Here is a 26,665-nt window from a genome sequence, read left to right as displayed (position 1 = left end):
CTGCTAAACTACAGCTTCTATAAGGCCCCGATAGGCTGGGGTAAGCTGCTAAACTACAACTCCCACCAGGCCCTGGTAGTTTGGGGTAAGCTGCTAAACTACAACTCCCATGAGGCCCCGATAGGCTGGGGTAAGCTGCTAAACTACAACTCCCACCAGGCCCTGGTAGTTTGGGGTAAGCTGCTAAACTACAACTCCCATCAGGCCCCGATAGGCTGGGGTAAGCTGCTAAACTACAACTCCCACCAGGCCCCGGTAGTCTGGGATCAGGTTAAAGGGAAATGAATACAGAAGCTGTAATATTTCCTTAGTCATCGTGTTTTGTGACGTCTCAATAGGATCCAGTGGAGAGAATGAGAAGAGTACAGAAATCCATGCAGGTGATGGAGGAATCACTATAGCATAGTTTTCTCTCTATCCACTGCTCAACTACAACTCCCATCATGCCCTCACAACAAACACTAAACTACTGTAACAGGACAATGCAGCATATGGCACCTTTAGTCTGTGGCAAAACTACAACTCTCATCATGATGGGAGCCAGGGACTGCAGAAAAAAACGCCCTAAGCCTCTGGATGTTTTTGTTGTGGGGTACTCCAGCTAAAAAAAAAAAATCTTTCAGATAAACTAGTTATACAGATTTGTAATTTACTTATATTTAAAAATTTCAATTCTTCCAGTACTTTTTAGCTGCTGTATGTCCTGCAGGAAGTGGTGTATTCTCTCCAGTCTGACACAGTGCTCTCTGCTGCCACCTTTGTCCATGTCAGGAACTGTCCAGAGCAGGAGAGGTTTCCTATGGGGATTTGCTGCTGCTCTGGACAGTTCCTGACATGGACAGAGGTGGCAGCAGAGAGCACTGTGTCAGACTGGAGAGAATACACCACCTACAGGACATACAGCAGCTGATACATACTGGAAGACTGGAGATTTTTAAATAGAAGTAATTGACAAATCTCCATAACATTCTGACACCAGTGGATTTCCCCCCGATTTTCTCTCACAGCTGGGGACACTGGTGTGGACAAATCTCTCTCCAGTCCCCAATAGTTTGCTACAATGTATCAGTTCAGGGAACATGTATCAGACTTGTCAGATTGGATACAACTGTAACAAACCCTCAGCTGTGAGACGTATTAGGTCTGTGGAAGCAAGCAGAGATCTAGAAACTTATTAGGAATTAGACAAATTAACTATTATATTGGAAAGCAGCCTGAGGTGATTGTATGGGGGGATAGTGGGGGTTGTAGTTGTGCAGCACCTGGATGGCGGTGCGGGGGAGCACTGGATTAGAGGAGTCTTTACGTCTCTATCTACCGCTAATACCTTACACGGAGGTAACACCACTCCGATACGACAGGACAATGCAGCCGAGCAAATATTAATATTGGATCTGACAAATCCCAATGTAATGAAAGCTGCGGCTTCTCTAATGCTGATCTGCTGGAGGCTCAGGGTGCAGTGCCAGGCTGCAGACACAGGGGGGCGCTCCTGAGCTCAGCTCCTCATCGATCCGGTCAGCGCTCGCCTCTCACTTCTCCTTTGTTTTAATTCAATAAAGAAGCTGGTGAGAATCTGACAGGAGGCGCAAGCTGCAAACGCCTCACCGCTTACTCCTTAAAGGGGACCGATTCCTAGAGCGGCACTGATGGCGTCTCCTGGAGTCTGCAAACCTACACAGCCATACATTGTAAGACACTGCAGGAAAGGAACTGGCTGCACAGCCCAGACTGATACACTGTAACAAACCCTGAGCTGTCACTCTCCAACCACCACAAAACTCCCATCATGCTCTGACACATGTGCTGCAGCGATTCCCAACTGTCACAGAACTACAGCTCCCATCATGCTCTGACACATGTGCTGCAGCGATTCCCAACTGTCACAGAACTACAGCTCTCATCATACTGAGACTTGTACTGCAGTTATCCCAAACTGTGACAAAACTACAACTCCCATCATACTCTGACACATGTACTGCAGAGATCCCCAACTGTCACAGAACTACAGCTCCCATCATACTCTGAGACTTGTACTGCAGAGATCCCCAACTGTCACAGAACTACAACTCCCACCATACTCTGACACATGTACTGCAGAGATCCCCGACTATCACAGAACTACAACTCCCACCATACTCTGACACATGTGCTGCAGCGATTCCCAACTGTCACAGAACTACAGCTCCCATCATGCTCTGACACATGTGCTGCAGCGATTCCCAACTGTCACAGAACTACAACTCCCACCATACTCTGACACATGTACTGCAGAGATCCCCGACTATTACAGAACTACAGCTCCCATCATGCTCTGACACATGTGCTGCAGAGATCCACAACTGTCACAGAACTACAACTCCCATCATGCTCTGACACATGTGCTGCAGAGATCCCCGACTATCACAGAACTACAACTCCCATCATGCTCTGACACATGTGCTGCAGAGATCCCCGACTATCACAGAACTACAGCTCCCATCATGCTCTGACACATGTACTGCAGAGATCCCCAACTGTCACAGAACTACAACTCCCATCATACTCTGACACATGTACTGCAGAGATCCCAGACTATCACAGAACTACAACTCCCACCATACTCTGACACATGTGCTGCAGCGATTCCCAACTGTCACAGAACTACAGCTCCCATCATGCTCTGACACATGTGCTGCAGCGATTCCCAACTGTCACAGAACTACAACTCCCACCATACTCTGACACATGTACTGCAGAGATCCCCGACTATTACAGAACTACAGCTCCCATCATGCTCTGACACATGTGCTGCAGAGATCCACAACTGTCACAGAACTACAACTCCCATCATGCTCTGACACATGTGCTGCAGAGATCCCCGACTATCACAGAACTACAGCTCCCATCATGCTCTGACACATGTACTGCAGAGATCCCCGACTATCACAGAACTACAACTCCCATCATACTCTGACACATGTACTGCAGAGATCCCCAACTGTCACAGAACTACAACTCCCATCATACTCTGACACATGTACTGCAGAGATCCCCGACTATCACAGAACTACAGCTCCCATCATGCTCTGACACATGTACTGCAGAGATCCCCAACTGTCACAGAACTACAGCTCCCATCATGCTCTGACACATGTACTGCAGAGATCCCCAGCTGTCACAGAACTACAACTCCCATCATACTGAGACTTGTACTGCAGTTATCCGAAACTGTGACAAAACTACAACTCCCATCATGCTCTGACACATGTGCTGCAGAGATCCCCAACTGTCACAGAACTACAGCTCCCATCATGCTCTGACACATGTGCTGCAGCGATTCCCAACTGTCACAGAACTACAGCTCCCATCATGCTCTGAGACTTGTACTGCAGCGATTCCCAAACTGTGACAAAACTACAACTCCCATCATGCTCTGAGACATGTAATGCAGTGATCCCAAACTGTCAGAACTACAACTCCCATCATGTCTGAGACATGTAATGCAGTGATCCCAAACTGTCATAGAACTACAACTCCCACTATAACAGGGATGCGGAGCCTTCGGCCCTTCAGCTGTTGCAAAACTACAATTCCAATCATGTCTGCTAAAGCTTCGGCTGTCCATGCATGATGGGGATTGTAGTTTCGCAACAGCTGGAGGGATGAGGGTTCCCCATCCCTGCAATATTACAAGAGTTGACAAGGCAGGTTGGGGTCAGCACATGATGAGAGTTGCAGTTCTGGAGTCTCACAGTTAGAAGAACTCTGTACTAGTATATAGGGATCAGCTGAAGGCAGCTGAAACATGATGGGAATTGTAGTTTTGCACAAGTTAGGGATCATTGTTGTGAACGGTGATGAGTCATAAAAGCATGATGGGAGTTGTAGTTTTGCTACTAGTTGGGGAACACTGGTCTATACTGACACCTTGTAACTAAACCCCAGTCAGCTTTAAATGACTATAATCACTGACAGCAAGCAGAGGTCTTACAGATGGTGGCACGGCCTCTATATATATACAATGATACATGTCCGGTAACCTCTATCAGGATTTAGCTTCTGCTGTTAGGAGTGAAGAGACTGACACATTGTAACAAACCCTCAGCTGTAATGAGGATGAAGCTTTTACAGTCGGGCACTCTGCGGCAGATGTTCCAGGATCTCCAGGTGATTGTACATAGACCCCCTTATCCTCTGATGCCCCCTCCCCCTCCATCTGCCCCCCCGACCCTCGCGGGACGCGTTCACCACAGCAACACGATTATTAAAGTGTTTTATGCAACAGTTGCTCTTGTCTGCAATTAAAGCTCGCAGCGGAGCAGAAGTGGCTGCGGTCCAGAACCCGACGGGAACAATGTCACAAATGTATCTGCGCTTCTCAGGAGGCCGGACGATAACCCGGAGCTGGAGGCCGGCCAGCCATTCCTCTCCATCCTATGGAGCGATGCTCTGCAGGCACTGACACCTCCGGGTGCAGGGTGAAGGTCAGATAACTGCAGCACAGGACAACACTGATTCTGGGGAGCGGATCACCCCAATGCGTCCGTCCACACACTGATACATCGCCATCTGTCCTGATTATAGAGCCTGCTTCTGTTCTCCAGGTATAAATATGGCAGCAGCAGGCTTACCCGAGCGGATGTTAACAGCATTTAGAGATACGCTTTACAGCAGCCAGATGGACCATAGGAAACTGTAGTCTGGAGCTGTCTTATTGACTTCAATGGAAGTGTTGTAGGCATGCTTTGTAAGCTCTCCGAGGTCAATGCTTTGTGAGTGGTGTAGATGTCAGCATGCAGGGAGGTGAGCTTTGACCATTACCTATTAGACTCCATAAAAGAGTGTTGTAAGCATGCTCTATGATATGTTCAGGGAGATGGAGGAGGTGAGCTATGACCATCACCTATTAAATTGTATGGGATATTGGGAGTGCTTTATGAGTTGTGCAGAGGTCAGTGGAGGGGCAGATAATCTGTGACTTTCTAAGGGAGAGGGTTGTGGGCATGCTCTGTGACCGCTGCAGGGGCTTTTTAGCTGGAGAACCTCATTGTACAGTAAATTCTCCTCCCCTTTAGCGTCAGCATTGCATACACTACTACAATGTGGTGCCATCCTGAGAGCTGTATTGGGGGGGCTCTTACCTCCGTCTTCCCCTTACTCTGACATGATCTGCGGGTGTCTTCATCAGAACTCCACTCCGCTGCCTGAAAGACACAAATAATAATGAGACGTTACACATGGAGGATGAGAACCTAGAATGTTCAGATTATTATGAGGAGAGGTGAGGAGCGCTGCTGTGGAGACAAGTGGCTTTCATCAATCCAAAATTGCTTCAAGGGGTCAAATGTCATAAATGCGGGAACAGAGCATCATGGGAAATGTAATAAATCTGGAAAGACGGCACCTTACGACTGCAGCAGTGGGGTCCATACAGCAGCCATGACAGCTGTCAGGAATACAGGAACAGGGGTTTATTCTGTATCTGTCTCCAAACTGCAAATAATGATAGAAACCACCGGGGCCGGGGGTCTATGACTATAATCTATAATGATCATCCCGGAAATGCTGCCCCCGCTCCAGCTGTGAGACCCCCACCCTGTACTGAATAATGGGGGCGGAGGGGGGGATTACTATGTGACAGCAACTGTATATAGGAGATAGATAGATAGAAAGATAGGAGATAGATAGATAGTAGCAGGTTCAGAGCTCCCGGCATCATATTGAACTCCAAATTCCATAACACATGGTCCGTATTTACAGACCGTGCTCGGACAGTGTGACCGCCCCTAAAGAACGATCCAATAAGGACGGGACAAAGTAACAGCCTGGACACAATGTTCCGGCAGCCAGCTGTGATACAGTAACCCCATGACGAGACCCAGCGCCCTCCCTCCTGGCGTCTGTATCTACCAATATGTTGTGGATTCAGAAAAACAACAACTGATGTAAACGCTTTTTAAAGGGATATTCCCATCTCGGCTAATAAACATTCATATAGCAAACATGTCTCCTCCTCCTGGTAGGCTGCTCTAAGGGCCCTATTCCACCGGACGATTATCGTTAGCATAATCGTTAACGATTAACGATCTCAAACGACCGCTATTGCGAAAGACCTGAAAACGTTCACTCATTTCCATGGAACGATAATCGTTACTTATGATCGTAATTGCGATCGTTTCTTCTTCCGTATTTCTTCGCTATTGCGTTCGTATCTATTGCGAACGACCGAACGATGTCTTATTCAATGCGAACGATTTGCAAACGTTTTGCGAACGAGCAACGATAAAAATAGGTCCAGGTCTTATAAAGCGATCAATGATTTCTCGTTCGGTCGTTAATCGTTACTGCATTTCAACCGAACGATTATCGTTTAGATTCGAACGATTTAATGATAATCTGAACGATAATCGTCCGGTGGAATAGGGCCCTAATGGCCCTATTCCACGGGCCGTTTTAGAGGAGCAAACGAGCGCTATTAGCGCTCGTTTGCTCCTCGTTCGCCGCTCGCTGCCGCCGCTATTCAACGCGGCTGCAGCGAGCGGGTGAGTGCGGGAGGGGCGGCGGGGAGCTGCGGGGGGGCTGCCCGGGGGATCGCTGATCGTCCGGGCAGCCCATAGGATATAGCAGCGTCTGCTGCCGATGCTCCTATTCAGCGGAGCGACGGCAGCAGATCGCTGCTATATCAGTCGCTTGTTTTTCAACATGTTGAAAAACAAGCGACTGCAACGATCAGCCGACATGAACGATGTCGGCTGATCGTTGCACTCTATTCCACGGAACGATTATCGTCCGTAGCGGTCGATATCGTCCGAAAATTAACGATAATCGTTCCGTGGAATAGGGCCATAAGACTCACAATGCTGACAGCTTATTGTCCAGGCTACCAACCACCACTCTGCTCTAAAAGCATCAGTCTGACTGATATATATATATATATATATATATATTATTTGTATCATGCAGTGTATACGCTATCTCTCTATACATCTACAAATGATGATGATGATACATACAAATACATTTACTGTATCCATATATACACACCAGCCAGATTGATGCTTTTAGAGCAGAGTGGTGGTCGGTAACCTGAACAATGAGCTGTCAGCATTGTGAGGCATAGAGCAGCCTATCAGGAGAAGGAGACAAGTTTGCTATATGAATGTATTTGCATAATGATTTAGCTTGTCAAATCCTACAGATCTAACTATATTAGCTGAGATGGGAAAACCCCTTTAAATGCATGAAAACGTCACATAGGAACAATGATTTACTCATCTCCCCTTTCCCCACCCAGGATGCTGACCCCCTGTTTGCGCTCCTGTAGACGTGTCCACGTGTCGGGTCTTGTTCACACAATCAGTACAATCACCTGGCTGCGGAGCGCTGCACTGATCTGCTGACAGATACCCCAGGTGAGGGGCGGTCAGGGTCTATGGCGTGCTCCAGCCTGCCGGTGACCGCAGTCACTAGACATCAGTCAGAGGATCAGTATGAGGTCTCCACAGCTCACTACCTGCCCGGTGACAGCAGTCCATGACCCCCAGCAAAGAAACACCCAAAGATGTCTGAGCATAACATAACCACAAAAGTAACAAGTCCCCTGACACTAACATATACAACCTATGATTTATACATCAGCACATGACTGTATATGAGGAGGTACTGCAGCCCGCAGCTATGTCCTACATACAAGATCGAACATGAAGCAATCCAGGTGTGCCGAGACCCCCAAAATCCTTCACACACAACCGAGAGCAGAAAAAAGAGACAACAACTAATGGGAAAGAACTATTAACCGTATATACAAGAATATACCTAATACTGCCCCCTATATACAAGAATATAACTACTATAATACTGCTCCTATATACAGGAATATAACTACTATAATACTGCTCCTATATACAGGAATATAACTACTATAATACTACTCCTATATACAGGAATATAACTACTATAATACTGCTCCTATATACAGGGATATACTACTATAATACTGCTCCTATATACAAGAATATAACTACTATAATACTGCTCCTATATACAGGGATATAACTACTATAATACTGCTCCTATATACAGGGATATAACTACTATAATACTGCTCCTATATACAGGAATATAGTACTATAATACTGCTCCTATATACAGGAATATAGCTACTATAATACTGCTCCTATATACAGGAATATAACTACTATAATACTGCTCCTATATACAGGAATATAACTACTATAATACTGCTCCTATATACAGGAAAATAACTACTATAATACTGCTCCTATATACAGGAATATAGCTACTATAATACTGCTCCTATATACAGGAATATACAGTAACTACTATAATACTGCTCCTATATACAAGAATATAACTACTATAATACTGCTCCTATATACAGGAATATAACTACTATAATACTGCTCCTATATACAGGAAAATAACTACTATAATACTGCTCCTATATACAGGAATATAACTACTATAATACTGCCTCCTATATACAGGAATATAACTACTATAATACTGCTCCTATATACAGGGATATAACTACTATAATACTGCTCCTATATACAGGAATATAACTACTATAATACTGCCCCTATATACAGGAAAATAACTACTATAATACTGCTCCTATATACAGGAATATAACTACTATAATACTGCCCCTATATACAGGAATATAACTACTATAATACTGCTCCTATATACAGGAATATAACTACTATAATACTGCCCCCTATATACAGGGATATAACTACTATAATACTGCCCCTATATACAGGAATATAACTACTATAATGCGGTTCAGGGAAGAAACAGAGTGCTGCACCTCACACCTATGGCTGATACTAGTGCCGCTAGGCTAAATAAAAAACACATCAGAATTTAGTGTATGAATTGATCAAGCCATACTGCCCCATGTACCTCGTGCAATATGGCTTGATCAATTCATATACAGACACTCTGGTGTTGATTTTTAATATAGGCCTAGCGGCATTAGTATCAGCCATAGATGGGATGTGCAGCCGTTCCACTCTCTCCAGTTCGTGTGATAACTACTATAATACTGCTCCTATATACAGGAATATAACTACTATAATACTGCTCCTATATACAGGAATATAACTACTATAATACTGCTCCTATATACAAGAATATAACTACTATAATACTGCTCCTATATACAGGAATATAACTACTATAATACTGCTCCTATATACAGGGATATAACTACTATAATACTGCTCCTATATACAGGGATATAACTACTATAATACTGCACCTATATACAGGAATATAACGACTATAATACTGCTCCTATATACAAGAATATAACTACTATAATACTGCTCCTATATACAGGAATATAACTACTATAATACTGCCCCTATATACAGGAATATAACTACTATAATACTGCTGCTATATACAAGAATATAACTACTATAATACTGCTCCTATATACAGGAATATAACTACTATAATACTGCTCCTATATACAGGGATACAACTACTATAATACTGCTCCTATATACAGGGATATATACTATAATACTGCTCCCTATATGATAGGACGTCTCTGACTGACTATACGGATACATGTGGATTGTCAGGTCGGGGTCTCTGTCCCCTCTATCTATATGGTATTGCTATGTGTGCATTGTACAGAGCTGAGGATTTGCTGCATTCCTCTGCGCTGCTCCCACAGTCCTCTGCTCTATGTACATGTCAGGCTGCTGCTCTGGGAAGATCTATGGGGCTTCATGGCAGGAACAGCGGGGTCAGCAAGGGCTAAGAAAGCAGAAGAATGCCCCCGGGACCTCGCTCCTCATATCAACCTGCAACTGTTGCAGAAAGTGCTGCACGTGTGACTCCGAGGCTCCAGGGCCCCTAAGGCATCTATGTGCGGGGGCCCCTGAGACTTATATGTGTAGGGGCTCTGGGGCCTCTGAGGCAGCTATGTGTGCGGGCTCCGGGCCCTGAAGCATCTATGTGCGGGGGCCCCTGAGGCGGCTATGTATGGAGGCTCTGGGGCCCCTGAGGCGGCTGTGTGTGGGCTCTGGGGCCCCTGAGGCGGCAATGTGTGTGAGCTCTGGGGCCCCTGAGGCAGCTTTGTGTGTGGGCCCTGGGGCCCTTGGCGTTGCGATCACATCTCTTACTCCCGCAGTCTTTTCATTGTGACATTTTAGCTTTTGTGAATCAGTTCAAAGGCTCCGACAACAAAAGCCCCGGCAGTCACTTTATGGCGCTGCTCGCTGCATCCGTGGAGCGCGGCGAACCCGCAGCATATTTATGAGGCCGCTTCGCCATCCCTTAATCTTTTTGGGCCAATTAGTAGCGGTCTATTCTATAACCCCCCCGGTGGCCTGTGTGTTACGGATTATCCACCGCCGCTGCCCGTGCTCTAAACACAGGAAAAGCAGCTGGAAAATTAGTCACAATCCGAGCCGCATCCATCACTCCCTCCCCGGGAACGGCGCACGCTGCCCATCCTCCCCACCATCCCATCACTCCCTCCCCGGGAACGGCGCACGCTGCCCATCCTCCCCACCATCCCATCACTCCCTCCCCGGGAACGGCGCACGCTGCCCATCCTCCCCGCCATCCCATCACTCCCTCCCCGGGAACGGCGCACACCATCCTCCCCGCCATCCCATCACTCCCACCCCGGGAACGGCACCCACTGCCCATCCTCCCCGCCATCCAATCACTCTCTCCCCGGGAACGGCGCACGCTGCCCATCCTCCCCACCATCCCATCACTCCCTCCCCGGGAACGGCGCACGCTGCCCATCCTCCCCGCCATCCCATCACTCCCTCCCCGGGAACGGCGCACACCATCCTCCCCGCCATCCCATCACTCCCACCCCGGGAACGGCACCCACTGCCCATCCTCCCCGCCATCCAATCACTCTCTCCCCGGGAACGGCGCACGCTGCCCATCCTCCTCGCCATCCCATCACTCCCTCCCCAGGAACGGCGCACGCTGCCCATCCTCCCGCCATCCCATCACTCCCTCCCCAGGAACGGCGCACCATGCTTATCCTCCCCGCCATCCCATCACTCCCTCCCCGGGAACGGCGCACGCTGCCCATCCTCCCCGCCATCCCATCACTCCCTCCCCGGGAACGGCGCACACCATCCTCCCCGCCATCCCATCACTCCCACCCCGGGAACGGCACCCACTGCCCATCCTCCCCGCCATCCAATCACTCTCTCCCCGGGAACGGCGCACGCTGCCCATCCTCCTCGCCATCCCATCACTCCCTCCCCAGGAACGGCGCACGCTGCCCATCCTCCCCGCCATCCCATCACTCCCTCCCCGGGAACGGCGCACGCTGCCCATCCTCCCCGCCATCCCATCACTCCCTCCCCGGGAACGGCGCACACCATCCTCCCCGCCATCCCATCACTCCCACCCCGGGAACGGCACCCACTGCCCATCCTCCCCGCCATCCAATCACTCTCTCCCCGGGAACGGCGCACGCTGCCCATCCTCCCCGTCATCCCATCACTCCCTCCTCGGGAACGGCGCACACAGCCCATTCTCTCTGCCATCCCATCACTCCCTTCCCACAAATGGCGCACACTGCCCATCCTCCCCACCATCCCATCACTCCCTCCCCGGGAATGGCGCACACCATCCTCCCCGCCATCCCATCACTCCCTCCCCGGGAATGGCGCACACCACCCTTTCCCGCTATCCCATCACTCCCTCCCCGGGAATAGCGCACACCACCCTTTCCTGCCATCCCATCACTCCCTCCCCGGGAATGGCGCCCACCATCCTCCCCGCCATCCCATCACTCCCTCCCCGGGAATGGCGCACACTGCCCATCCTCTCCACCATCCCATCACTCCCTCCTCAGGAATGGCGCACACCATGCTCCCTGCGATCCCATCACTCCCTCCCCGGGAATAGCGCCCACCATCCTCCCCGCCATTCCATCACTCCCTCCCCGGGAATGGCGCACACCATCCTCCCTGCGATCCCATCACTCCCTCCCCGGGAATGGCGCACACTGCCCATCCTCTCCACCATCCCATCACTCCCTCCCCGGGAATGGCGCACACCATCCTCCCTGCGATCTCATCACTCCCTCCCCGGGAATGGCGCACACTGCCCATCCTCTCCACCATCCCATCACTCCCTTCCCGGGAATGGCGCACACTGCCCACCTCCCCGCCATCCGGACACAGAGCCGCAGCCATTACCGAGGCCTCGGGATCGGAGGTACATCAGATTGAATAAATTTTAGTCCTCGTACAATACACTCTGTGCCGTTACTTGTCCCCATTTTAGGGATCTCTGCTTGTTGTCAGGGAATGAAGATGTAATTTTATATTATTTCCATCCTGCAGAGCCCATCAGTGTTATCATAGGGACATCCCAATGTCCGATTGCATGACCAGTGTTATCATAGAGACATCTCACAGTCCAATCACATGACCAATCACCCAGGTGTGATTATTTATCAGGATACGCGGACCCCCTAAGGCCCAGCGATACCCCGGTCTGGGGGTCATTCACATGCAGATGGCAGGGTTACGTGACTCCATTTATTCCCATCAGTTTAAGATTTTGTTTTGTGGTTAAATGTATTTTAAGGGATTATCCAAAAACACATTTTTATTTTTATTTTTGAAAATCAGGATATTTAGAGAATGATGGACCGCACCTACCTGGAGGAGAGAGACGTTGTACAGACTGAGCCTGAAGAGGTAGTTCCTGCAGGGGAGGGAGAAGAAACACACTGAGGCTCAGAAATTAATATAATAAATAATAATAATTGTATTAGATAGATAGAGAGATAGATAGAGAGATAGATAGAGAGATAGATAGAGAGATAGATAGATAGATAGATAGATAGATAGATAGGAGATAGATAGAGAGATAGATAGATAGGAGATAGATAGATAGATAGATAGATAGATAGATAGATAGATAGATAGATAGGAGATAGATAGATAGGAGATAGATAGATAGATAGATAGATAGATAGATAGGAGATAGATAGAGAGATAGATAGATAGGAGATAGATAGATAGATAGATAGATAGATAGATAGATAGATAGGAGATAGATAGAGAGATAGATAGATAGGAGATAGATAGATAGATAGATAGATAGATAGATAGATAGATAGGAGATAGATAGATAGGAGATAGATAGATAGATAGATAGATAGATAGATAGATAGATAGGAGATAGATAGATAGGAGATAGATAGATAGATAGATAGGAGATAGATAGAGAGATAGATAGATAGGAGATAGATAGATAGATAGATAGATAGATAGATAGATAGGAGATAGATAGATAGATAGATAGATAGATAGGAGATAGATAGATAGATAGATAGATAGATAGATAGGAGATAGATAGATAGATAGATAGATAGGAGATAGATAGATAGATAGGAGATAGATAGATAGGAGATAGATAGATAGATAGATAGATAGATAGATAGATAGATAGATAGATAGATAGGAGATAGATAGATAGGAGATAGATAGATAGATAGATAGGAGATAGATAGAGAGATAGATAGATAGGAGATAGATAGATAGATAGATAGATAGATAGGAGATAGATAGATAGATAGATAGATAGGAGATAGATAGATAGATAGATAGATAGATAGATAGATAGATAGGAGATAGATAGATAGATAGATAGATAGATAGGAGATAGATAGATAGATAGATAGATAGATAGATAGATAGATAGATAGGTAGATAGGAGATAGATAGGAGATAGATAGGAGATAGATAGGAGATAGATAGGAGATAGATAGGAGATAGATAGGAGATAGATAGATAGATAGATAGATAGGAGATAGATAGATAGATAGACTATATTACAGATTAGTACAGATTATACATGTATCACACATTATATATATATATAGTACATCTGGCTGTGATGACATTTCTGTCCCTCCTCTCAGTGTTTTCCGCCTCTCTGATCCCTTTGTTCCCTGTAGATGATTATTTGCCTCCATTTATATCCAGTCCATTTACTTTCTGGTTTGTGAATGAAGCAAAAATGGCGTGCGCAAAATTATTTCCACCAAACGCAAGGGGATCATCTGCTTTAATGTTTTTTCATTAAAGTCAATGGTGATGGATGAAAATGGATGAATGTATAGATCAGGAAAAGACCCCGGACTATAGTGATTCATGTATCATAGATTATATATTAGGTGTCATAGATTATAGATTAGGTGTCCTGGATTATAGATTATATATTAGGAGTCATAGATTATAGATTATATATTAGGTGTCCTGGATTATAGATTATATATTAGGTGTCCTGGATTATATATTATATATTAGGAGTCATAGATTATAGATTAGGTGTCCTGAATTATAGATTATATATTAGGTGTGATAGAACTTAGATTATGTGTCCTAGATTATAGATTATATATTAGGTGTCATAGAATATAGATTAAGTGCCATGAATTATAGATTATATATTAGGTATTATTTATTAGTTTATATATAAGGTTTCATAGATTCCACTAGATTCCATATTAGTTATTGTGAATTATATCACACAGCACGATGGGCATAACCATTGTACAGTATGTAACTTATAATGGATCAGCGCTCTCCACACCAGACGCATCATGAAATGTGCCACATATACTTTGAACCCTGTAATAAATTTGGCGCTATTTTTGACCAGATAAGCTCCGCCCCTCCAGATAAACCCCACCCTCTCTTTATAATCCATTTTTAATACAAGGTAAAAGCATCACATGACTAACTATAGAGGGCGCCGTAATAACCAGCACTTTGGTATTGTCATGTGGTCATTCGCAGCCCACCTGGGGACATGGCTGACAGATTAGGAGGCGCTCTGACCCCTATCACCTGCTCCTGACCCCCGGAGGGGATCACAGATGGCACATCTCACGTTATGGGTCATTTACCTCATGTCTCTGTTGCCCGTAGCGACAACTCACCACACAGCCAATCACAGTGCAGCTTTGACTTTACCAGAGAAGTAAAAGAAATGAAAGCTGCGCTGTGATTGGCTGTGAGGTGATTAGTTGCTATGGACAACAAGCAACGTTTTTCTTTCACTTATGGCTGATGCGTGTAAAATGAGAAGCCCGGATACCGATACAGAACAGCATAGTGTCGTCACTATTGCACCATGGCAGCTGTACGGGGGAGATGATGGTGGCCAGTCACATGATGGAGCGGACCGCTGAGTAATGTCAGCCCACGCTCCCTCTGCATATATATATATATATATATCCCTCTCCATCCATTCTATTTAAAGCGACAGAGCGAGCGTGCTGTGGTGGCGGGGAGCGGCTGTCACTTTCTCTGCAGGTTATAATTGTAGAGATTAACGGCGCCACGAGGCACTGCCACAAGATTTACCGCTAAAGTGACAAAGATGGATTATATATATGTGTATAGACACTAGGAGTCCCGATGAATGAAGACCGGTGACAAGGGGGTCATCACCCAGCTTTCCCACACCCCTGAATGATGAAGGGGCCTGTGGTAATATAAACCCCCCTCCTGTACCTGGGTGGGTGACCCCCTCAGCAATGGCGGCCATATTGGTCAGAATACATAGCTACAGCCCAGACATTTTAGTCGAACATTGGGGGGGCAGGGGTGTAGATAAGCGTATAAGCTAATACCAAACCCCTTCCGCCCCCCCCCCCCCCCCCGCCAACCTTCAGGGATTTCAGGGCGTCAAGTGCCGGAGCGGCTGCCGCCTGTTATCCGTGCGGCTGATCGTTCATTACGGCGCAGCGTTTAACGTGATGTATAATAAAGCAGGAACAAGCCCCGCGGGACCATGAATATTTTACTGAGCAATTTCCCGGCTCTGATCTCCCGTCTCCTTGTGAGGTGTCGACTTCTATCAGACTCACGACTGAAGCCGCGACCGGGGAATCCGCTCAGCGCAAAAACCATCAGGCCTGCGCTCAATCATTGTATTCACAGGAGAGTTATCACTGTTACATAGGACTGCAGGTCACTACACATTACTACTACATTACCTGTACACTGTGTTATCTGTGGTGTTACATAGGACTGCAGGTGACATCTACTACATTATCTGTACTCAGAGATATCACTGTGTTATCTGTGGTGTTACATAGGACTGCAGGTGACATCTACTACATTATCTGTACTCAGAGATATCACTGTGTTATCTGTGGTGTTACATAGGACTGCAGGTGACTACTACATTATCTGTACTCAGAGATATCGCTGTGTTATCTGTGGTGTTACATAGGACTGCAGGTCACATACATTACATTGCCTGTACTCAGTGACCTCCTGACCCCCCTCCTTCCCCATCAGAGTTGATTTCAGGTCCCCTGGAGCAGCAGAGAGGATGATGCTGCTGCTGGTGAGATGGCAGCGCTGCCCGGGGGCACCTTGCGGCTTGTACCTCTCGGTGCCTGGATACGATATCACAGTGAACACTCAGCTGATTCAGCAAAGTAGAGATTATGTGATTACAGAGAAGTCACAAAAGACGTCTGCGCCACGTGAGATCCTGGGTAATCCGCAGCGCCAGGGGCGGCTCACAGGACGGGGGCGCTGTTCACTAGGAGGTGATTGTGTCTGTCATCACCAATTACACATCACTTATCATATATCACACATCATTCATCACCAACCACCAATCATACATTACCAGTCCTCCCTCACCCATTATCCATCACCTGTCCCCCATCGCCCATCATCTATTACTAGTCATCCATCACCTATTATCCAGTACTAGTCATTCACCACCCATTACCAGTCCCCCATAACCCATTATCCATTACTAGTCATCCATCACCTATTATCCATCACTAGTCATTCACCACCCATTACCAGTCCCCCATCGCCCATCATCTATTACTAGTCATCCATCACCTATTATCCAGCACTAGTCATTCACCACCCATTACCAGTCCCCCATAACCCATCATCTATTACTAACCATCCATCACTAGTCATCCATCACCAGTCCCCCATCCCCCATTACCAGTGCCCCATCACCTATTACCAGTCCCCCATCACCCATTACCAGTTCCCCATCACCCATTACCAGTTCCCCATCACCCATCATCTATTACTAGTCATCCATCACCCATCACTAGTCATCCATAACCTATTATCCGTTACCAGACCCCCATCACCCACCATCTATTACTAGTCCCCCATCACCCATTACCAGTCCCCCATCAATAGTCATTCATCACCCATTATCCATTATTAGTCATCCATCACCCATCATTCATTACCAGTCCCCCATCACCCATTACCAGTCCCCCATCACCCATTACCAATTATCAGAGCGATACTTTGGCAAATCTTGATGTGGGCGTGGCATGTTGTAGCTGCGGCCCCTCGTGGGCAGGGTTTCAGGTAGGTGTGTCTTATCTGATCAGCTTAAAGTGACTGTACCACTAGGCCCAGGCAGAAGCACTGGAGGCGGCCGACCCACCCTTAGTGAGAGGAAACCCCCGTCCCTCTATGATAGGGTTCCATTGATTCTAATGGAGTCACGTCATGGAGGGGCTGGAGTTTCTTCCCACTAAGGGTGGGTCGGCCGCCTCCAGTGCTTCTGCCTGGGCCTAGTGGTACAGTCACTTTAAGTTGTCGTGTACATGGCCGGCTGTTGGTGTAGTTTGTGTGCATGGCTTCATGTGGATGTAGCTTGAAGTGTGAATGTTGTGAATATATCTTATTGAGTGTATTGCGTGGGTGTGGCTTTGTGTGCATGGTGTGATGCAGTCCGTGGGCATGGTGAGATGTGGGTGTGGCTTGGTGTGATGTGGGTGTGGCTTGTTGTGTGTGTATGTTTTGATGTGAGATTTAGATACAAATAAATATAGATACAATTATAGATACACTCATTTTAGATACAATCATTTTAAGTTAAAAACAAGAAAACAATATGACGTTTCCACTGCAGAGATAATGGTGCAGAAGCTCCTCCCCCCGCGCTGTGCTGAGTGGTCACATGACCTCTCTGCAGTGTGAATGAGGCTCTGCTGCAGCGGTTGGCTCCGGCCGTACATACATCCTACACACATAGATTACCTGGCGCCCACGATCAGCTGGTTCCTGTTGACGTCGAGGGCGAGCTGCGAGAAATCCTGCGCGTCACCGTGAGAGAAGTTGGATAACCAAGGCTTGAGGTCTGGAGGAGAAAAGGGAGCAAAATTAATTTCATCTGTACCCCCCCCCTCCCCCGGACCCGGTAATTGTTACATAATGATTACACGTTACTAATTTGGAGGGAAAACTGAATTAACTCATTCAGCACCGGCAGAGCGGAAGAGAACCGACAAATAATCACGACCTCCAGTATCATTATCCCATCCCGACCCTTCACAGCTGAGGGTTTGTTACAGACGTATCCAGTCCGGGTAATCCTGCTTGTGTCCAGCTTGTTACAATGGATCAGTCAGTTTGTTACAATGGATCGGTCGATTTGTTACAATGGATCAGTCGGTTTGTTACAGTGTATAAGTCTCAGTCAGGCGGTGTTTGTGTGTGTGTGTGTGTGTGGGGGGGTTAACAATATATCAGTCGGTTTGTTAACATGCATCAGTCGGTTTGTTAACATGCATCAGTCGGTTTGTCACAATGGATCAGTCGGTTTGTTACAGTGTATCAGTCTCAGTCAGGCGGTGTGTGTGTGTGTGTGTGGGGGGGGATTAACAATATATCAGTCTGTTTGTTAACATGCATCAGTCGGTTTGTCACAACGGATCGGTCGGTTCGTTACAATGGATCGGTCGGTTTGTTACAATGGATCGGTCGGTTCGTTACAATGCATCAGTCGGGCAGGGATTACAATGCATCAGTTTGTTAGAATGGATCAGTCAGTTTGTTACAATGCATCAGTCGGTTTGTTAGAATGGATCAGTCAGTTTGTTAGAATTCATCAGTCGGTTTGTTACAATGGATCAGTCAGTTTGTTACAATGCATCAGTCGGTTTGTTACAATGCATCCGTCGGTTTGTTACAATGCATCAGTCAGTTTGTTACAATGCATCAGTCAGTTTGTTACAATGCATCAGTCAGTTTGTTAGAATGGATCAGTCGGTTTGTTAGAATTCATCAGTCGGTTTGTTATGGATCAGTCAGTTTGTTAGAATGCATCAGTCGGTTTGTTACAATGCATCAGTCGGTTTGTTACAATGCATCAGTCGGTTTGTTACAATGCATCACTCCTCTACCCAGTGGTCTCTCCTGCACTATGTAATGTAACTACACATGGGAGTCAGTCACAGGGCACCATGCCTCCAGTGGCCCCCGCAGTGTACGTCCGGCTCTCTGTATATCTGGCCAGTGATGTGCACAGGACTGATTGTGTATGCAGAGCAGGTCCGGAGCCCCCGTCCCCGCGCTGCAGGAAGACAATCAGAGGGAAGGGACAGCCAGCTCTGTCCGCCGGCTATTACGTGTAATATTTCTCAGGAATCACAGAACTGGGAGCCGCAGTAAAGCGACGGCCGGAGGAAACGAGGGCCGAAAAATTATCAACATCTCCTGTAAAACAGTTCTAGCATTTAAAGGGACAATACGGGAAAATATAATGCATCACAGACAACACCATCAAGGGGGTCAATGCCCTAATGCAAAACATACAGAGACGTAGGGAGCAGCCCCTGGACACGGGGACTGGGAGACCCCACTTTTAATCAAACCTAAACAGAGAGGAGGACGTCCTGCAGAGTCTCATCATCCGTATAAACTAATGGTGGAAACAACTTTCCCTCAATCTCCAGGGGCCCCAGAGCAGCTGCAAAGACTCCGCGGAAAGACCACCCATGTATACAGCTCCAGAACTACTCATATATGTATCATGCCTGCTGATTGTTACTGGAAACTGTCAGCAAGGAGGTGGAGAGACACAATTCACTGGCCGAGCTGAGCTGAAACACAGGGGACAATTCATGTCCTAAGAGCAGAAGAGTGAGTGCAGCTCTGGAGTATAATACAGGATCAGTAATGTATGTACACAGTGACCCCACCAGCAGAATAGTGAGTGCAGCTCTGGAGTATAATACAGGATCAGTAATGTATGTACACAGTGACCCCACCAGCAGAATAGTGAGTGCAGCTCTGGAGTATAATACAGGATCAGTAATGTATGTACACAGTGACCCCATCAGCAGAATAGTGAGTGCAGCTCTGGAGTATAATACATTATATTGGACTTATGTTTCTATTTGTTGATAGAAAAATTTACTTTATAAGATTCTGACCTCTAGGGGGCTCTGAAATGTTCTCCCTTTATACTTAGGCCTCAGTGATATCTAAGCTCAGCTCCTCCCGGACTCTTCCTAGGGGGTCTGGGTGTCATGTGACCTCACGGTTCTCTATAAATTCCAGGGATTGAGGTTTTTTTTCTTATTGATTGACGTGCGGTCACGTTACACTTCCATAGAATGAATTCCCCAGTGTACACCCCCCTCCTATAGATGTAGCAGAGGCGGTGCGGTCACGAGGTGCCAGCTTCCATTGTAGAAGCCATTCTCAGAAGTTTCATTGCCGCAGAGGGTGGAGGAATAATCAATGTTTAGACGCAGGAATCTCATTCCACTCAGTAACATCGCCAAAGGTGAAATCGCAAAGAGCCAATCCCTGCTGAGCAGAGCGTAACCGCGGCCTCCATGGTGCGCCTGAGCCTCGCAGGCAGGGAGGCCCGGCCGACCTATGATGGATGGCTAATATTTCACCAGTTCAAACCAGAGGAGCTGATGGTGGAAATGTCAGGAAAATAAATCACAGAGTATCACCAGGAGCCAGAAAATCCATCAGCAGCCATGTCAGCGGTTAACCCCTCACCTGACGCGGAAAAACGGGGGAGGGGATCAGAGGCCAACCACGTTACATCCACACTGAAGCACATCGCATCCCACCGCCACCTGCTGATGGACAGCCGCCATATTGTATCCCAGCCTAAAACTCAGGACAAATGCGGCACAATTACATCTCTGACGCCCCTGAAACCGCCTGAAACCCGAACGCCATCAAAATTCATAGAAAAGTATTAATCACCGAGCAAAGACCGCAAAAAAGAGCGCAAAGAGGACAAAAAGGGTCAGAGTGTCATTATCCTGTACCCCAAGTGTTACTATCCTGTACCCCAAGTGTTACTATCCTGTACCCCAAGTGTTACTATCCTGTACCCCAAGTGACAGCGTGCCCCTACCCTGCCCCCCAAGTGTCATTATCCTGTACCCCCAGTGTCAGCATGTCACTATCCCGTACCCCAAGTGTCACTATCCTGTACCCCAAGTGTCAGCATGTCACTATCCTGTACCCCAAGTGTCACTATCCTGTACCCCAAGTGTCACTATCCTGTACCCCAAGTGTCACTATCCTGTACCCCAAGTGTCACTATCCTGTACCCCAAGTGTCACTATCCTGTACCCCAAGTGTCACTATCCTGTACCCCAAGTGTCAGCATGTCACTATCCTGTACCCCAAGTGTCAGCATGTCACTATCCTGTACCCCAAGTGTCACTATCCTGTACCCCAAGTGTCACTATCCTGTACCCCAAGTGTCAGCATGTCACTATCCTGTACCCCGAGTGTCAGCATGTCACTATCCTGTACCCCGAGTGTCAGCATGTCACTATCCTGTACCCCGAGTGTCAGCATGTCACTATCCTGTACCCCAAGTGTCACTATCCTGTACCCCAAGTGTCTATCCTGTACTCCGAGTGTCAGCGTGTCACTATCCTGTACCCCAAGTGTCAGCATGTCACTATCCTGTACCCCGAGTGTCAGCATGTCACTATCCTGTACCCAGAGTGTCAGCATGTCACTATCCTGTACCCCAAGTGTCAGCATGTCACTATCCTGTACCCCGAGTGTCAGCATGTCACTATCCTGTACCCCGAGTGTCAGCATGTCACTATCCTGTACCCCGAGTGTCAGCGTGTCATTTCCACTCATTTCCTGCCTCCCGAGTTCCCTGCTCCATGGTTGGGTCCAGGAAGTGCTCTCCTGACGGCCGGCTGCGGCTCTTGCTGTAGATGTAATATTATATATGTATTGGGTAAATGTTGGTAATCCTCAGAGCGGCTGATGCGGAGCGTCCTGCTGGGCACTGCCCTCGCACTCCTGGACGCGGCTCAGTCATTGATCATTGCTGCACCGCTCTCTCTTTGCTTTACTTCTCGGCTCTACAGCAGAGTACACGTCATCCTCTCCAGTCACCTCCAGAGCTGCGCTCACACTTCTCCTCAGCTATTGTGGCTACAGACATGTGACACAGAACTATTGGCTTTAATGCTTGTGAATCTATTCGTTAGGCCTGTGTGACCATTACACGCCTGTAATCCGGAGACTTCACTCGTGAGGTTCAACCAATTAATCTGGTTTTAGAGTAATAAGAACGGACTAAGATTTAATTAAGGATAAGCCGCAAAAAACAAACTCAAAGCCGTCGCAGAATAACAAATCACAGACACCGGAGGAGGGCGCCGGGGGGGATGAAGGTGCAGAGCCTCACGCCACCCCTGAGTCATGCACTCAGTCACTTCACTGGTGCTCCGCTGCAATACCACACACAACCTGCAGCCGGGGTGGCGCTATTCCTGAAAGCAGCTGGGTGTTTTTCCATACTATTGTGATGAAAGTGTATGGTAGAAAGACACAGACCTTGCCTAATAATAATTGTGAAATAATAAATGTATAAATGTTATACTTACCTGTCTACGCTCCCTGATGTCCTCCCTGCTTCTGTCCACTTCCCGCAGCCACCACTAGAACTTCTAAGTCGGTCTCTGAAGTGGCAGGCCGCTCAGCCAATAACCGGGACAGTGCCACGGGCAGTGATTGGCTGACCGACTCAGAAGGTCCAGTGGCGGCTGCGGGGAGTGGGCAGAAGCACAGAGGACATCAGGGAGCGCGGACAGGTAAGTATAACATTTATTATTATTTTCCTTACATTGTCACCAGCCGTCGGCCGCACATCAACATTATGTGCCTGATGATTTTTAGGTTGGAATAAAGGACAACGATCGGCTGATGATTATCTTCTTTACTACAAAGAGTGATAATCTGCTGAATCGGCCTGATTCGGCACATTATCGCTTCACGCAATAGGGCCCTTACCGTTTCTTTGGCTCTGGAGAAGACTGATGGTCACTGCTCCTCTGATCACCACAGTTTGTATCACCAAATGTGATACAACTTCCATTTTCACACCAGTATTGGGGAGGCTAGAGGGTGGACTGCTGGTTGCTTAAGGGTGGTCCTCTTCTTTGGTTGGCAAAGGGTGGTCCTCTCCTCTGGTTGGTAAAGGGTGGTCCTCTCCTCTGGTTGGTAAAGGGTGGTCCTCTCCTCTGGTTGGTAAAGGGTGGTCCTCTCCTCTGGTTGGTAAAGGGTGGTCCTCTCCTCTGGTTGGTAAAGGGCGGTCCTCTCCTCTGGTTGGTAAAGGGCGGTCCTCTCCTCTGGTTGGTAAAGGGCGGTCCTCTCCTCTGGTTGGTAAAGGGCGGTCCTCTCCTCTGATTGGTAAAGGGCGGTCCTCTCCTCTAGTTGGTAAAGGGCGGTCCTCTCCTCTAGTTGGTAAAGGGCGGTCCTCTCTTTTGGTTGGTAAAGGGCGGTCCTCTCCTCTGGTTGGTAAAGGGCGGTCCTCTCCTCTGGTTGATAAAGGGTGGTCCTCTCCTCTGGTTGGTAAAGGGCGGTCCTCTCCTCTGGTTGATAAAGGGTGGTCCTCTCCTCTGGTTGGTAAAGGGTGGTCCTCTCCTCTGGTTGGTAAAGGGCGGTCCTCTCTTTTGGTTGGTAAAGGGCGGTCCTCTCCTCTGGTTGGTAAAGGGCGGTCCTCTCCTCTGGTTGGTAAAGGGTGGTCCTCTCCTCTGGTTGGTAAAGGGCGGTCCTCTCTTTTGGTTGGTAAAGGGCGGTCCTCTCCTCTGGTTGGTAAAGGGCGGTCCTCTCCTCTGGTTGGTAAAGGGTGGTCCTCTCCTCTGGTTGGTAAAGGGTGGTCCTCTCCTCTGGTTGGTAAAGGGCGGTCCTCTCCTCTGGTTGATAAAGGGTGGTCCTCTCCTCTGGTTGGTAAAGGGTGGTCCTCTCCTCTGGTTGGTAAAGGGCGGTCCTCTCTTTTGGTTGGTTAAGGGCGGTCCTCTCCTCTGGTTGGTAAAGGGCGGTCCTCTCATTTGGTTGGTAAAGGGTGGTCCTCTCCTCTGGTTGGTAAAGGGTGGTCCTCCCCTCTGCTTGGTAAAGGGCGGTCGCCTGGGGGACGTTCTCTGGGCCACTCTCACGTGGAGGTGCTGTCACCTGATCTGGGTATGAATCGATTCCTGCAGACCACGCATACTCATACATGCTGATTGTCTCCCCTGGAGTGGATGGGACCTTTCAGCAAGACAAGGTGACTGGCTGGGAGAACATGACCATGAGGTCCCAGTACTCCCCTGAACCCTGAGACCTGGATGGTGGTGTTTGCTCTATGGCCGCTCCATCAGCTGTGGGATGCAGTCAGCATGGCTCCAGATACCGGGGCCACTCCCAGCCCTTCTAGCTGCCGTCCATGCTGGATATTAGCTGCTGGTCATAATAATAGGACTCCACTGTGTATATGGGGCTTAGATACAGTGACTCAGCAGCAGTATCACACCATTGGAGCTCAGATATACTCTGGAACAGATGTAAGTCAGTGTTGGAAAGCTCCAGGCATGCTGGGAGTTGTAGTTGGGTGACAGCGGGAGGGCAGCATCTTTGAGCCCACTGATATAATTACTGATGGAACAGAATGTTGGGGAGCAGATCCCCTCCCGTCGGGTCCTGTCAGAGATGATCATCCAGAAGACGACTTGTGATCCACATCCATCAGTTCTTCAGTGAAGTTGAGATACTTTGATCCGGTCGTTTCATGTGTCGGCGCGGCCGTTACCGCGTTCTGGGGGATGGTAAATCACTCACGCACTGAGCACAAGCCGAGCAATGTTTTAGGATGACTAAAGTTCCTGGACGTCCTCGGGCTAAATCCACTGATCAACCATGTACCGTCTTTAGTGCATCACACTACAAAGTCCTGAGCGAGAAAACCACCAGATCCACTTATTATTCTGGGCGCAGGAATCCGAACAAGACACAATTCATACAGACGTACAGGAGCACTAAGGGGCCCATCGAAGTCTATGGCGGCTGCTCTATAGCTCCACACAACCTGGAGGCCTCACTGGTTACAGCTCTATGATATACACAGCCTGGACCGATCAGGTCAGAAGCAATCTGTAGCCCTCCCAGACTCCCCCGACCCCCAACCAGACTTCTCTCTCATCATCCGCCCCCCCAGACCTTTGTCCCCCTTCAAACACCCCTCTGTCTTATTCCAAGACCCCTGTGCCCCCCTCCAGGGTCTCCCCTTCTCTGACCTCACAAGTCACTGTTATGATGTTTAAAGGGGTTGTTCGACATTTTTTTTTCTTCTAAATCAACTGGTGTCAGAAAGTGCCAAAGATTTGTAATTTACTCATATAAAAAAAAAAAAATCTTGAGCCTTCCAGTACTTATCAGCTTCTGTATGTCCTGCAGGAAGTGGTGTATTCTTTCCAGTCTGACACAGTGCTCTCTGCTGCCACCTCTGTCCATGTCAGGAACTGTCCAGAGCAGCAGCAAATTCCCATAGAAAACCTCTCCAGCTCTGGACAGTTCCTGACATGGACAGAGGTGGCAGCAGAGAGCACTGGAAAGAATACACCACTCCCTCCAGGACATACAGAAGATGATAAGTACTGGAAGGCTGGCGATTTTTTTTTTTCTAGGTGTAAAATTACAAATCTCTAGCACTTTCTGGCCAGTTGATTTGGAATAAAAAATTTTGGGGTGAATTACCTCTTTAATATTTTTAAAGGATTTGTAAATAAAAAAGAAAAGCCCCTTTAAATCCAGGGAAGACATCTGTTCTGCAGCCAGTGATGATGTATCAGATCGGCGGCGGGAACGATCTGTGTGATGTGTAATTGTTGGAGAACATCCCCTGAAAGGTCAGTAACAGAGAGGGGTCCCAGGAGGAGGAGGCGCAGGAAGCCCCCCCGGCCGCGGTGACAATGAGGCTCTCACTCAGTATTTGTCGCACTTTGGGAACCGGAGAAACGACTGAAATTTCAGACTCTTCATTTGTCCCCATTTTTTTTTGTAATTGAGAAAAAAAGAGAAGAGAAAAAGGGAGATGGGAGCTCTATAGGAGGGAAGCGGAGCCCCTCACAGTCCGCAGTCACCTGCCTGGGGGGAGAAGTATGGGGGGCCACCGTACCCCTCACAATGCTCCATCCTGAGGGGGTATATATATGGGGGGGGGGGGGCGGTGCCTCTCACAATGCTCCATCCTGAGGGGGTATATATATGGGGGGGGTGCTGTGCCTCTCACAATGCTCCATCCTGAGGGGGTATATATATGGGGAGGGGGGGGGGTGCTGTGCCTCTCACAATGCTCCATCCTGAGGGTATATATATGGGGGGGGGGTGCTGTGCCTCTCACAATGCTCCATCCTGAGGGTATATATATGGGGGGGGGGTGCTGTGCCCCTCACAATGCTCCATCCTGAGGGGATATATATATGGGGGGGTGTGTGCTGTGCCCCTCACAATGCTCCATCCTGAGGGTATATATATGGGGGGGGGGGGGGGCTGTGCCTCTCACAATGCTCCATCCTGAGGGGATATATATA

The 26,665-nt window shown here is 47.9% G+C and overlaps 1 protein-coding gene across 5 annotated transcripts in view; it reads right to left on the bottom strand.

Moving 5' to 3' along the window:
- SEMA5B (semaphorin 5B) overlaps window positions 1-26,665 on the bottom strand; it is a 214,979-nt gene that overhangs the window by 78,849 nt on the left and 109,465 nt on the right. For all 5 annotated transcript variants that reach the window (XM_069982448.1, XM_069982452.1, XM_069982450.1 and 2 more), the window contains exons 4-6: window positions 18,069-18,168; window positions 12,672-12,717; window positions 5,124-5,186 (exon numbers count right to left, since the gene is read on the bottom strand). In XM_069982448.1, the coding sequence (XP_069838549.1) occupies window positions 5,124-5,186; window positions 12,672-12,717; window positions 18,069-18,168 (209 nt within the window). The remainder of the gene's footprint in view (window positions 1-5,123; window positions 5,187-12,671; window positions 12,718-18,068; window positions 18,169-26,665) is intronic.

The sequence above is a fragment of the Dendropsophus ebraccatus genome, chromosome 9 (assembly GCF_027789765.1).
Source record: "Dendropsophus ebraccatus isolate aDenEbr1 chromosome 9, aDenEbr1.pat, whole genome shotgun sequence".
Lineage (NCBI taxonomy): Eukaryota > Metazoa > Chordata > Amphibia > Anura > Hylidae > Dendropsophus > Dendropsophus ebraccatus.
Note: the sequence above shows the minus strand (reverse complement) of the source record. Positions and strands in the feature narration are given on the sequence as shown.